The following is a 14,525-nucleotide window of genomic DNA, read 5'->3' as shown; positions in this document are numbered from 1 at the left end:
TATCCACTTTAGATGGCAGACAGGGTTTCAGTTTAACGCATCAGGGCTGAATTTTACTGGCAGCGGCGATGCCTCGGTGCAGCCCAGCAGCGGGGCCTTCATTTACATATTGAAATCAATTCAAATAAATGCAAATTAACTTACCTTGAACCGACAGCCGACCCATGTTGATATTCCAGCCGACGGCCAGAACTCCTGCGTCTTCAGATCTCCATTCGGAGATCCGAGGCATGACACTGGTGGGGGGAGGGGGGGTGGGGGACGGAGGAGTGAAATTTTCAGGTCCGGGGGAGTGGGGGTGGGGGTGGCGGGGGACGGAGTGGTAACAAGCGTTTCGATTGGTCATGGGGATGGTGGGAAGGGGTGCTGAAGTTGGGGGGTGAAATTGCGGCATTGCATAAGGTTTTTTTTTGAGGGGGGCACAGGTCATTTTATGTATTGTTCACTCAGCGGAGGGGTGGGAGAGGACTTTCAAAGTTTAATTCAAATTTAATTTCCATGTTTATTGCAGCGGGACCTTTAAAAATTAAAATTACCAGTAAGGACTTGAAACCCTTTAAAAATGGTGCCAGCACCCGTGCAGTGGTGTCAGTGCCAGGGATGCAGCACCTGCCCCTTTTACATCATCTGGGGCGGGCGCTCCACCCCCTCCATGCTAATGGGCCGCTGCGCGTAATATAACGGGGGCTCTGCGATGGGTGATCCGTGCGGGCGGACTGCCATCTTCAAAATATCATTGTAAAATTCAGCCCAAGTTCACAGCAGTCCCTCACTACTGCACTGGAGTTGTCAGCCTAGATTTTATGGTTACGTCTCTGGGTAACAGCCCACAACCTTCTGCCTCAGAGGCAAGATGTGCTTCCCACTTAGCCACAGCTGTCACCAGAATAAGGCTCTGGTAACATAGGGGAAGTCATGGTAACGGTTTTTTATTCTTGCGTGGGCTGTGGGTGTCGCTGGCAAAGCCAGCCTTTATTGCCCATCCCTAACTGCCCTTGACATCAGAGGGCAGTTACGAGTCAATCACATTGTTGTGGGTCTGGGGTCACACATAGGCCAGACCAAGTAAGGATGGCAGATTTCCTTCCCAGATGAGTTTTTATGACAATCAATGATAGTTTCATGGCACCATTACTGAGACTAGCTTTCCATTCCAGATTTTTTTCTAATTAATTAATTGTATCTAAATTCCACCAGCTGCCATGGTGGGGTTTGAACCCGTGTCCCCGGGGCATTAGCCTTGGCCTCTGGATTACTAGTTCAGTGACATTACTATACAGTCCCTATGCCAACAAAGAGTCAACAATTTCACGCGAAGAAGGGTTGGTGGTGCAGGGTGGGGAAACGGGATAAGTTGACCAGAGAAGAATTGCGGAGAAGCTAAAGTCAATAAAAATCGGGTGCTTGAAAATGTATATTAATATTTGCACTGTGGCTGCCAAAATACAACAACTTTCAAAGAAAAGGATAAGCTGCCACGTCCCATTCTAACCCTCCCATCACAGAATCTACCCTGCCCATTGCTTAGTGAGCCTGAAACTGCTGCAACGGGCTCATGATCTTCTGCCATTTCCCTCACCTACTATATATCAAACACTAAACGAAACAAAAATAGTTTTAATGAGAACACAGTGAGTCTTGTTTTTTTGACATGAAGACATAAAGTGCCCAATCATACTGCACTGACCTGCAGCCCTCTGGGATATCGGCCAGTTGGGCGTTCCTCATTTTGACCCTACACAAATTTAGCAATTTTTCTACCTAGATTCTACATACACAACAATAACTTGCATTTATACAGTGCTTTTAACATAGTAAAACATCCCAAGATGCTTCACAGGAACGTTAATGAAACAAAATTTGACACCAAGCCATATAAGGAGATTTTGGGGCAGATGACCAAAAGCTTGGTCAAAGAGGTAGGTTTTGAGGACTGTCTTAAAGAAGAAAAGAGAGGTTTAGGGAGGCAATTCCAGAGCCTAGACATCTGAAGGCATGGCCATCAACAGTGGAGCCGGTTGAGGCGGAATTGGAGGCGTGCAAATATATCAGAGTTGTGGGGCTGGAGGAAGTTACAGAAATAGGGAGGGGCGAGGCCACGGAGGGACTTGAAAACATGAATGAGAATTTTAAAATCGATGCGTTGCTTAACTGGGAGTCAATGTAGATCAGTGAGCACAGGAATGATGGGTGAATGGGACTTGGTGCAAGTTAGGATACAGGTAGGAGAATTTTGGATGAGCTTCAGTTTATGTACACACAGAACATCCATCATATTAGAAAAAGGATATAGAGGCAGTGGAGAAGGTCATAGAGAGATACAGCACTGAAACAGGCCCTTCAGCCCACCGAGTCTGTGCCAGCCATCAACCACCCATTTATACTAAATCCTACATTAATCCCATATTCCCTACCACATCCCCACCTTCCCTCAATTCTCCCACCACTTACCTACACTAGGGGCAATTTACAATGGCCAATTTACCTATCAACTTGCAAGTCTTTGGCTGTGGGAGGAAACTGGAGCACCTGACGGAAACCCACGCGGTCACACGGAGAACTTGCAAACTCCGCACAGGCAGTACCCAGAATCGAACCCGGGTCACTGGATCTGTGAGGCTGTGGTGCTAGCCACTGCGTCGCTGTGCATTAAAGAAAATCACAAGACTGATGACAGGCCTGCGGGGATATACTTATCAGGAAAGGCTGAACAGGCTGGTACTCTTTTCTCTAGAAAAGTGAAGACTGAGAGGGTGGCCTGATAGAGGTCTTCAAAATTATGAAGGAGCTTGATAGGGTAGACGTAGACAAGATGTTGCCACTTGTAGAGGAGACCAAAACTAGGGTCCATAAATATAAGATAGTCTCCAATAAATCCAATAGGGAATTCAGGCGAAACTTCTTAACCCAGAGAGTGGTTAGAACGTGGAACTCACTACCACAAGATGTAACTGAGACAAATAGCATAGATGCAGTTAAGGAAAAATTAGTTAAGCACATGAAGGGGAAAAGGAGAAGGCTATGTTGATAGAGTTAGATGAAGAGGGATGAGTGGAGGCTAGTGTGGAGCAATAGCACCAGCATTGATCGGTTGGGGAAAATTCTGGGCTGCAAATCTATGTATTCACCAAGTGTAAGAGTCTTCAAACCAAACCGCAGTGAAATCCACATAGAGTTTCTGCTTGGAACACAGGAACAACGGGAGGCCATTCAACCCTTTGAGCCTGTTCTGCCTTTCATTGTCACCCGAAGACGCACTGGGACAATGGAGCATTCAATGACAGGAGTGGGTGCAGTCCAATCTCATTGCAAATTGCTGGTGGCTAATCTGTGCATTTTAGCTCCATTTACCAACCTTGGCTCCAATATTGCTGAATACTCTTGCGAGGTGAAACAAAGATTTATCAATATCAGTTTTGAAATTTTCAATTGATCCCAAGCATCAACAGCGTTTTTCACGGAAAGAGTTCCAGGATTCCACTACCCTTTGTGTGAAGACGTATTTCCTGACATCACTCCTGAATGTCCTAGCTCTAATTTTAAGGTTAGGCCCATTTGTTCTGGACTCTCCCAACACCACCACCAACCCCTCCGCCACCACCACCACCACCACCCCTCCCCCCCCCCCCCCCCCCCCACCACCAACCAGAGGAAATAGTTTTGCTCTATTTACCCTATTAGATCCTTTAATCATCTCAAACACCTCAGTTTGACAAATATGGATTGCTTACTTTCTCCTAGCAGTGCATGTTCTCTCTCCCTGTAAGAACATTCCCATTTAACTAAATCAGGAATATTAGGCACAAGCTGGAAAAATTCACGAAAAGGGGGCTTGGGGTGCTACAGGACTTGAAACTGCACATGGAACCTAGTAAATTTCCCTCCGTCTGTCCATCTAGGACCAGACCAGTAGCTTTTAGAGAGGAGATTGTCAGATTTCCAACTGCACACACCAACTTTGACTGCTTTTCCCAATCTGTCAGTTTCCAGTTTCCAAGAGCCAAGCTTCAGAAAATACTCAGCATCGCCACCAGATGGTGCACTGGGGCAGTGGAGTATTCAGTGATAGGCGTGGGCTGGATTGTCTGGGAGGATCATCCCCATCACATTGGAAACTGCAGGTTTGCTAATATCTGCTTTAAATTGGTCTCAGAGACAAGAAAATCAGAAAAATTTGCATTTATCTAATGCCTTGCGCATCCCAAAGTGCGCTACAGTCACTTTGATGTGTAGTCACTGTTGTAATGTCAGAAATGTACAATTTGTGCACAGCATAGAAACTAAGAGCAGGATTGATGGAATACGCTGGATCCCTGGGGAAACCCCTCGAACTGTATTGGAGAAATTTTGTTTGCTGTAAATGTAAAAATGTATATGGCATGACAATGAAATGGAAGGGTTGTGAGGCAACTCATGATTGTATAGAAGGAAACTGATCAACTTTGCACTGTTTGTATTTTTTGACTTGATGCTGTTTTAAACTGTTTGGGAATGTAAATTTTACAGATTTTTATGAATAAAGTATATTTTGGAAAGAAAAAAAAATGGAATACCACACCTCAGCACCTACAGGCAGTGGTCGCGATGGTGGTCCCACGGGCCATCGATCTGGTCGGGGGGTAATGATTGCCGTTCCTCCGGCCTGGGTATTCTGCTGCGGGGAGGTAACTTCACCATCTCCGAAGTTAAGGAGGTGGTGGGCGGTCGCCTCCTCGTAGCAGACGTGAAGTACAACAACGCTCCGCTCCGGTTGATCAACGTGTACGCCCCGGTACAACGCAGCGAGCGGCTGACCGTCTTCCAGCAGCTCCCACTGCTGCTGGCGACGTCCAGGCCGGTCATCCTAGGCGGTGACTTCAACTGCATCATCGATGTGGCTGGACGATCCGGCAGAGACGACAGCAAACTGGACGCTACGTCCAGATTCCTAATGGAAACAGTTAAAGATGCCAAACTGCACGACATCTTCAGCAAACCTGCAGACGGAGCGCAGCGCAGATACACATGGTCAAGATCGGACGGGTCTGCCCGTTCCAGGATTGACTTCCTGTTTGTGTCCCGTGCTGTCACGGTCGGATCCACCGACGTCAAGCCGGTGTTCTTCTCCGACCACTGCCTCTTACTGGCCGACTGTCACTTATAGGATGACCAGCGGGTTGGCAGAGGGACGTGGAAGCTCAATGCTGCACTGCTGACCCCAGAGAACGTTGAGGAACTCAAAAGGGATGACAAAGGTTGGAGGACCGTGAAACCCCTCTTTGAGTCTCCAGTTCACTGGTGGGAAGCGATTAAGGAGAACATCAAGAGGTTCTTTATCCGCAAAGGTGTTCAGAGGGCGAGAGAGAGACAGAGGGAAATGTCCCGACTCCAGAAAAGTATGCAAAATCTGCTCCGGCTGCAGTCGATGGGGGTCGAAGTCAAGGAGGACCTCCAAGAGGTGAAGAGCCAGCAGGCCTTGCTCTTTGCCACAGAGGCCTCCAAGATCATCATCCGGTCCAGAGTCCGCTCCATCGAGCAGGATGAGACGTGCTCGGGTTACTTCTTCCAAAAGGTACACAGAGAGAGCTCTGTTATCAGCAGCCTGAAGGAAGAGGATGGCTCGGTGACATCTTCGCAGTCCGACATACTAAGGATCAGCAAATCCTTTTATGCTGGGCTGTATGACGCAAAGCCCACAGACAGCAGAGCCTCCCAGTCCTTCCTGTCATCTATCACAGAGGTCTTAGATGACAGCACTAGGGGGAGACTGGACAAGCCGCTAACTCTGGACGAGCTGACAAAGGCCGTCGAGTCCTTCGAGACGAGTAAAACTCCCGGAAGCGACGGCTTACCGGTCGAGTTGTATTCGGCTCTGTGGGACTGGGTCGGCCCGGACCTGCTGGAAGTATACGAGAGTATGCTCCTGGCCGGCAGCATGTCAGAATCCAAATGAATCCACCCTCATTTACAAGCGGAAGGGGGAGAGGGCAGAAATCAGAAATTGGCGGCCCATCTCACTGCTTAATGCTGACTACAAGATTCTGTCCAAAGTCATAGCCAGTCGAGTCAAGTCTGCTCTGGAGTCGGTGATCCACCCCGATCAGACCTGTGCTGTACCCGGCAGGAAGATGGTTCGGAAGGGCCGGGACGTGCACCAAAACCTGGGAGGAGCGAATAGCCGGGGTACAACACAAGCTGTGCATGTGGGGGCAGCGATCTCTCTCTATTGTGGGTAAGAACCTGGTCATCAGGTGCGAGGTGCTCACGTTGTTGCTGTACGTGGCGCAGGTCTGGCCCATACCCCACTCCTGCGCTGTGGCGGTCACCCGAACCATTTTCTGCTTCATCTGGGGATCTAAAATGGACCGGGTCCAGAGGGACACGATGTTCAAACCTCTGGATAAGGGCAGGAAAAATGTACCCAAAGTGGCCCTCATCCTGATAACCACCTTCGTGTGTGGCTGCATCAAGCTGTGTGTAGACCTCCAGTACGCAAACTCCAAGTGTCACTACATGCTGATGTTCTATCTGTCTCCGGTGTTGCGAAGGATGGGCCTGGTCACATTGCCGCGGAACGCTCCTTCCAGTCGTACCACCTATCCTTCGTGGAGCAGTTTCTGCGGGAAAACACCTTTGACCACCGATCCATCAGGCAGTGGTCTGCACGGAATGTCCTCAAGGCCCTACGGGAAAAGGAGACGGTGGATCCTGTCGGATGGTTCCCCGAGCAGACCGTCAAAGTCATTTGGCGGAATGCCTCATCACCAGAACTTTCAAACAAGCACCAAGATGTAGCTTGGCTGGTGGTGAGAAGAGCCCTCCCCGTCAGATCCTTCATGCACACCCGAAGTCTCGCCCCCTCCGCACAGTGCCCCCGCGTTGGCTGTGGTGGGGAAGAGACGGTCGCCCACCTCCTCCTGGAATGTGCCTTTGCAAAGCAGGTGTGGAAAGAGATGCAGTGGTTTTTGTCGAGGTTCATCCCAAGCAGCTCTGTAACACAGGAGTCTGTGCTCTACGGGCTGTTCCCAGGGACGCACACCGAGACAAACATCAACTGCTGCTGGAGGACTATCAATTCGGTGAAAGACGCCCTTTGGTCTGCCCGAAACTTGCTGGTCTTCCAGCGCAAAGAGTTGTCCACCACCGAATGTTGCAGACTGGCACATTCCAAGGTCCAGGACTACGTGCTGAGGGACGCACTAAAGCTTGGGGCAGCCGCAGCAAAGGCTCAATGGGGAAAGACCACAGTGTAAGGTTCCCCCACCAAGCTGGACTGAGGGGCTGGATCCATGGGAAACCCCTCGAACTGTATCGTTAATATTCTCAATTGCTGTAAATGTAAAACTGTAATTGACATGACAATTGTGAAACGGAAGGGTTGGGAAGAAACTCATGACAGTATTGAAGGAAACTGATCTCCCTTGCAATGTTTGTATTTTTTGGTGCTGTTTGGAAACTGTTTGGCAATGTAATTTTTACAGATTTTTATGAATAAAGTATATTTTGGAAATAAAAAAAAAAATCATTTGTCCCACTCAAGCACCAAGATGTAGCTTGGCTGGTGGTGAGAAGGGCCCTCCCCGTCAGATCCTTCATGCACGCCCGAAGTCTCGCCCCCTCTGCACAATGCCCCCGCGGTGGCTGTGGTGGGGAAGAGACGGTTGCCCACCTCCTCCTGGAATGTGTCTTTGCAAAGCAGGTGTGGAAAGAGATGCAGTGGTTTTTGTCGAGGTTCATCCCAAGCAGCTCTGTAACACAGGAGTCTGTGCTCTACGGGCTGTTCCCAGGGACGCACACCGAGACAAACATCAACTGCTGCTGGAGGACTATCAATTCGGTGAAAGACGCCCTTTGGTCTGCCCGAAACTTGCTGGTCTTCCAGCGCAAAGAGTTGTCCATGACTGAATGTTGCAGACTAGCACATTCCAAGGTCCAGGACTACGTGCTGAGGGACGCACTAAAGCTTGGGGCAGCCGCAGCAAAGGCTCAATGGGGAAAGACCACAGTGTAAGGTCCCCCCACCAAGCTGAACTGAGGGGCTGGATCCATGGGAAACCCCTCGAACTGTATCGGAGAAATTTTGTGTGCTGTAAATGTAAAAATGTATATGGCATGACAATGAAATGGAAGGGTTGTGAGGCAACTCATGATTGTATAGAAGGTAACTGATCACCTTTGCATTGTTTGTATTCTTTGACTTGATGCTGTTTTAAACTGTTTGGGAATGTAATTTTTACAGATTTTTATGAATAAAGTATATTTTGGAAATTTAAAAAAAAATCATTTTGTCCCACTTGTTATTAATTTTATCCACTTTTATACCACACCATACAAGTTTGCTTCCTTCCAAATCAGCTGTTTGTGGGGAAGCTGGAGGACTAGAATCTCCAGTTTTCCCACCACTGATATAGCCAATGGAGGGAGAGAGATCATAAGATGAAAGCAAAGAGAAAAATAATTATCAAAAGTATTTTTTATTTTAGTTTTCTTGCCTAAGCTCATCCAAAACTCTGCTGCTCATGTCCTAACTCATCAAGTCCCATTCACCCATCACCCCTGTGCTCACTGACCTTCTTTGGCTTGGGGTCCAGCCATCGATCAATATTAAAATGATTATCATTGTGTTCAAATCCTTCCTATCTCCAGCCATAACACTGTCCAAGAGCTCTGCATTCCTCTAGGGCATCCCCCTCATCCACTGGCAGCTATGCCTCCCATCGTCCAGGCCCAAAGCTCTGGAATTCCCTCCCTAAATCCCTTCAACTCTCTCTCCCTTCCTTTACGATGCTCCCCAAAACCTACTTCTATAACCAAGCCCAGGTCCAATATCTCCTTCTTTGGCTCAGTGTCGTTGTTGGTCTGATTGCACTCTAGTGAAGCGCGCCGGGACATCTTAATACATTAAAGAATGCTATATAAATGCAAATTGTTGTGGTGATAAGGTTATGTTGGGGCACTGTCTGTCACCGTCCTTAGTCCAGTGGCATTGAAAGCAAATTACAGCCACCCACTGACTGGACTAATTTTAAATCTACCCTTTTGAAAAAACATTATTCAGTCCTCAAAAGGGTTAAAAAGTAAACTGTTGAGATGTTGTAAAATATTAATGCCTTGGCTGAAAGAAGAAAAATAAGGGAAAACATTATTGTATTGTTTGAAACTTTTTTTCCAACTCGTGAGGAAAAGTAACTTTTTTTTAACTGGTTATCTCGATGGTGCAATCTCGCTTTAAGGGAGTTCCCATGGTTTGTCGGAGTGTTAGGGCTGCAGCTGGGTGTCAGTGAGTGCTAAAGCAAACGCTCAGTTGGCTCTGTGCTTGTGTCAAGGGCAGGGAAGGCCAGACTGGCTGGCGCCTAGGAACACCTGGAGAAGTTCAGGTTAACTGCATTCCTATACACACAGCTGATTCACAGGATTAAATATACTAATCCTTTGTCGGCAGATGTGGTCCCTTGTGTGACACCCGGCCCGGCTCAAACCAGCCTGCGGCACATTTTTTTTTAAAAAAAAACTTCCCCCACTCTTACAAAGGACAAGTATAAAGGAAGTATGAATGAATGTTTATGATCTAATAATACAATGTAAAAGTTCATTTTACTGCAATTTGTAAACAAAAATTATGTATTATTTTCTAAAGGTTTAACAATTGCACAGAAATTTAAATCAATCCGGAAGGGGGTGGTGGAAACCCCTTTTTGGCTGGAAAATGGGACAGAATTTGTGATCAAAAATCCATTGACACCTTTTTTTCTTTCTGCCATTAAATTGTTTGAGGGTAGAAGATGAACCAAATAATTAAAGAGTTTTGATTGTTCTTTTAAACGTTTAATGACTGAAAAGGTTTAGCAATAAACATTGAGAAATATTGAGAGATTGCAACACACAGATTCCGTAACGTTGTCACAACTGCGTCCTCGTTAGGACGTGGTTTTCGAATTTACTTTCGGATATTCGGAGGGTCTGTGTCAGACGTCTCCCAACAGCCCATGATCAGAACAGTGTCACGTTCGGCTAAGTGATATAAGGATTCTCGCACAAACCTGCGGTTAAATCGTTAGCGAACTCCCAAGTGTTCTGAATCAGATACATTTTCGATTTAATTTGGATTCTTGTCGAACCCAGTAGTATTTTTTTTACAAAATAAAATGAATTTTTAAAAATGTGTATTTATGCTTTAAAACTTGTCATTATTTGCCTCGAGTTTTTTTTTTATTTCTTTTGACCTGAATCAAACAGGTTAGGATTCAAAAGGCAAGCGGTGATAACGGTCCTGAATGTAATCTCGCCTCACTTAACATCCATAGAAATGGTCAAAATGAAACGAGTTCTTTGACGTTAATTTAAACTTGTGTGAAATTGCTGCAAGTAAGGAATCCAAATTAATTTGGATCACCTTTTATATATAATCCCGGGTTCATTCTAGAAAGTCGTGGATGTCAAAAAAAAAGTTTCTATTAAATATTGTTGGAAAAAAATCTTTTGTTGATGCAAATTCCTCTACAACGCGAATGCACAAGGGTTGTTAGGGTTACATCCAAAACTGTCATTGTATATAAATTCTAAACTTCATTAGCGCCCCCTTCCCTTTTCACATTAATCAATTACATGGAGCATTAACTCCCTTCCCAAAGTAATCTTGTGCAAATTAATTATGTACGGTCCCAGGCTGATTGCATTGTGGTAACGCCCCCTTTTCCCATCTGCTTCAAGTGCTTTCACCCTTTGCAAGTGAATATTTCCGGTCTCTTGCTCGGCCAGGTATTTAAAACACTCATCATGGTGTGGGTAATAGGTTTTGGTTACCCGCTACCCAAATTTGTAGTGTGTGGTTTGAAATTAAGGGAAAACACCTCCACCGTTTGTTAATATTTTATTTTAATTGTACCTCTTTCAATAAATGTAGGTCAACGGTCCAGTAAATCAAAACTGAGAACATTATGGTTCTAGGTTTACCCGCTGCTCGTATTAACCCTATGGGTCCAGGTCAGTCATACTCCTTGCACTTCAGTGTATAAATCTAGGACACTTCCATAACGTGTCGTGAAAGGCGCTATATGAATGCAAGTCTTTTTTCCGTCTTGTTACTGTGTAGAATCTTTCAAACCATTATCCAAAACATTTAGAAAGTACACACATCATCCAAGATTTATCAATTGACTAGTTTTATTTTAATTCATAAAAACGTTCAAAAGTCATTTTAAAAAATCATAGCTCGACTTTAGTACAACATTGTTGTAAACAATTCAATACACTTACAAAGTATAAGATTTACAACAGAATCACCCATAGATCTCTCTAAGGATGTCACATACAATCTCAATTCTAGACTCCAGCATATGTCTCTTGTTAATAGCCTGTGGTCTGATGCTGGTATCAATCGTTAGGACACACAGATTGAAAGGATGGCGTGGCTAATCGCAGTTAAATCTGTTGCTAGGCATGTCGCTAGGAGAGTTACTAAACTTGCTGCGCTTCCTCCTAGTTTCCGCGTCCACCTGGGTGGGATGGAGACTAAAAGGTCCCGAGATTCCTGGAGCCTGGCCGTCACCGCAATCCCTGCTCTGCTTGTGCCATGATCAAAGACACTAGTCCCAATAACATGGAGTTGTATTATTTTCTCGCAGTTCTCCTCTTTTCCCCTCTCCCAGGGGCTGCGGGATGGATGTACTGTTATTCCAGCACCACCGGATCGTTATACTTGGCATCTGAATACCTAGAAGTAGAGGGGGGGGGGGGGGAAAAGAGAAAGAGAACAAGACATCCATTAATCTTCTATTCGCACATCAGAAAAAAAACCCCATTTAGTACAGTTGAGAGCGATGACTATCGGAACAGTTGAATATGTACAAATGCTTACATTAACCCACCAACTGGGCAACATTTTAGAAAACTTGGGTTGTCTGCAATATGCAACAACTTTTACACCACTGAGCAATGGGAAGAAACTTGATCCCCATTAACAAATTTAAATTTCGACAAGTAACCATACCTGCAAGTAAGTTAACCCTTTCAGCGGCACAGAATTCGGTCATCACTGCTAACACAGGGAGCCTAGAGATTTTTAAAAAACAGAAATGGTTAAATCAATCTCCCAACCTGTCAATTAGAAATTTTCACTTTCAATGGCGTTAATTTTTTTTTTAAGTTATGCAATCATATGAGATGCCAGTGGCAGTATTTACCTCGACTGTGATTCCTGACACATCTGTATTGAGGGGAGTTCGGGACTGGGCTGTGGTCCCAGGGGCGGGCTGACACCCTATGCCTGGCTGATCGTCCAACTCTAGCTGCAAGTCCCAGATATAATCGATGACATGTTGCAAGATTTCCACTTTGCTGACCTTCTTGTTCTGGGGCAGAGTGGGCACCAGCTCTTTCAGTTTGGTGTAGCAGCCGTTCATGTCATAGAGGAACATACTCATCTGCTCGTCCAGGAGCGGAGGCATCTTGTACTTGGCGATGGTGATGCTCTGCTCTGACAGGCATCTCACCACGTCCTCGTTACATCCCTGGCGCTTTAACGAGCAAGCAGCGGCAACCACTTTCATTTTATGCTAGCTAGAGAGAGAGGTACAACACACCTCCACCAGTCAGGACTTGAAGAAATACTGTGATAACTTGGGCTGTGTACACCAGCTTTTATGGTCATTGCTTGCAAAGTGGGCGTCTCCAAAGCATGAATCAAGGCTTTTGTCCCTAGCAAATCACAACTGAGTTCAGGAACAAAACTAGGCGGGGTTTACAGCCCTTGTCAGCCAATGGAAAGCCCTGGTTGTATCAGGATTTGCAATCTGTCAAGGGAGGGCGGTGAGAGGAGTGTGAGTGTGGGGGGGGGGGAAATCGCAAATGGAAACAAATGTACATATTTTGGTGAAGATGTGGGAATGCAGCTGTTTTGTGTCTGGTTGGGGTCTGCAGGTGGGGTTCGCTGCAGGGCGTGGGTGGAGAAATAATTCATGAGAATGTAAACTCATCAGATGTGCAATGAAGGTTCTGATTTCTAAATCTCTTCATTTTTCACATTACCAGCAGGGCCAGAAATAGCCAGCTGAAATCCCAACTGGGACCCAACCTTTCTTCCTGCACGATAGTATTAAATGAAAACGTAAGATTTAATCCTGCTTCCCCGTTAGTGCACAACACTGTACAGTATGTGCATTATAATTATAGATTCATCTCAGACTGGGGCAAATCTTAACGTAGCTTGAAATGTAACGGAATGTTGCAAAGCAGAATATGAAGGAATTCGGTCACAGGGTCTGGTTTTAATGACTATGCACTCGAAAGAGACAGCATTGTGAACTTAAAAGATTGTTTACAAATCTCTACTTATATTCAGAAAAATGAGTACAGCGGTTTTAAAAATGGGTCATTTTGTTACGGATAACGTCGTTGCAGTTCCATTATAAAGACTCACGATTTTAACAGTAAACGTAAAAGTGAATTGATATTTACTGTAAATTACTGTGATCAAAACTGCAAACAAACTTTACTCAAGCTTTCAAAACAGAATGTTTTTGTCCTGTTGTGTCAGAGTTGGGGGGAACGTAGCAAAGTTTGGGGAGGGGCGGCGGGGGGGTGGGGGGCAACAGTAAGAAGGTTTAGAGAGAAAATGAATTGTTAAACTTTTTTTTACTGGCAGATCCAATCACATTTGAGGCCATTTTTGCAATTTGTAACAAATAAGCTTTTTAGGAGGGGAAAATTAAGCAATTTTGCAGATTGGGAAGATTTCTAGGGGAGATGAAGCATTTTCCCACTATGAGCCTGTTCCCTTTAACAGCCCAAAGCAGCCTGATTGCTTCCAGACTGGCAGGCGCCAGCCCCGTGACGTCACCCATTCATACAGCCTTGACGCCTGTCAAGCTGGCGCCGTGCAGGCGGTCGCCATGGAGACTCACACGCCAATCACCCGCACTACAAGGGCGCCGAACAGCCAGCAATTAACTGGCAATCATCTGCACCCTGATAAATCGCCCTTTAATTTGTCACCTTAACCCCTCTTAAAAAGTTTACACCCGCACACCTGCAAAGCCGTATTGTTGCTTGTGTTTTGGACTGGAGAGTTCGCATGGTTTGAATGCTTGCAGTTGCTAAATGCTTACAGCTAGCCGGGGAGGCGGGAGTGGGTGAAGAGACATTCTCAATTGAAAGCTTATGGTCCAATCTGCATTGCAATACATAAACCAGCTGCAGAACCTCGCACTGCAGGACAGCAGTTAACACATTATAAAGAGATTACCCTTTTATTTCTCTGCAGTCCGAGTGTACATTTTTAAACCGTAAATTAAAAGAGGGGAATTCTGCAACATATATATATATTCCATAACACGACTTGTGCATCTGTACATGTTCCCCAAACGCACACAAGTTACAAACACGTTGAGGGGTGGACAGAGTATTTAGAACACATCTGTTTGCTGTGCCTACATCTGTAGAGATGGAATGTACTCGATCCTGGAACAACCCTGAATGTTGTTATTATAGTGTGGGTTTTGGGGGGGGGGGCGTTATATATCGCGTGAAAAATACTAATTTTTTTATGA

The 14,525-nt window shown here is 45.7% G+C and overlaps 1 protein-coding gene across 1 annotated transcript; it reads right to left on the bottom strand.

Moving 5' to 3' along the window:
* Nucleotides 1-11,124: 11,124 nt before the first annotated feature.
* On the bottom strand, nt 11,125-12,605 carry id1 (inhibitor of DNA binding 1, HLH protein). Its single transcript, XM_068048848.1, has 3 exons — nt 12,162-12,605; nt 11,969-12,030; nt 11,125-11,692 (listed from the first exon to the last, which is right to left on the bottom strand). The coding sequence occupies exons 1-2, from the start codon at nt 12,525-12,527 to the stop codon at nt 11,989-11,991; spliced, it is 408 nt and encodes a 135-aa protein (XP_067904949.1). The 5' UTR covers nt 12,528-12,605; the 3' UTR covers nt 11,125-11,692; nt 11,969-11,988.
* Nucleotides 12,606-14,525: the final 1,920 nt, after the last annotated feature.

The sequence above is a fragment of the Heterodontus francisci genome, chromosome 16, assembly GCF_036365525.1.
Source record: "Heterodontus francisci isolate sHetFra1 chromosome 16, sHetFra1.hap1, whole genome shotgun sequence".
NCBI classification, from domain to species: domain Eukaryota; kingdom Metazoa; phylum Chordata; class Chondrichthyes; order Heterodontiformes; family Heterodontidae; genus Heterodontus; species Heterodontus francisci.
This window is presented reverse-complemented; position numbering and strand designations above follow the sequence as displayed.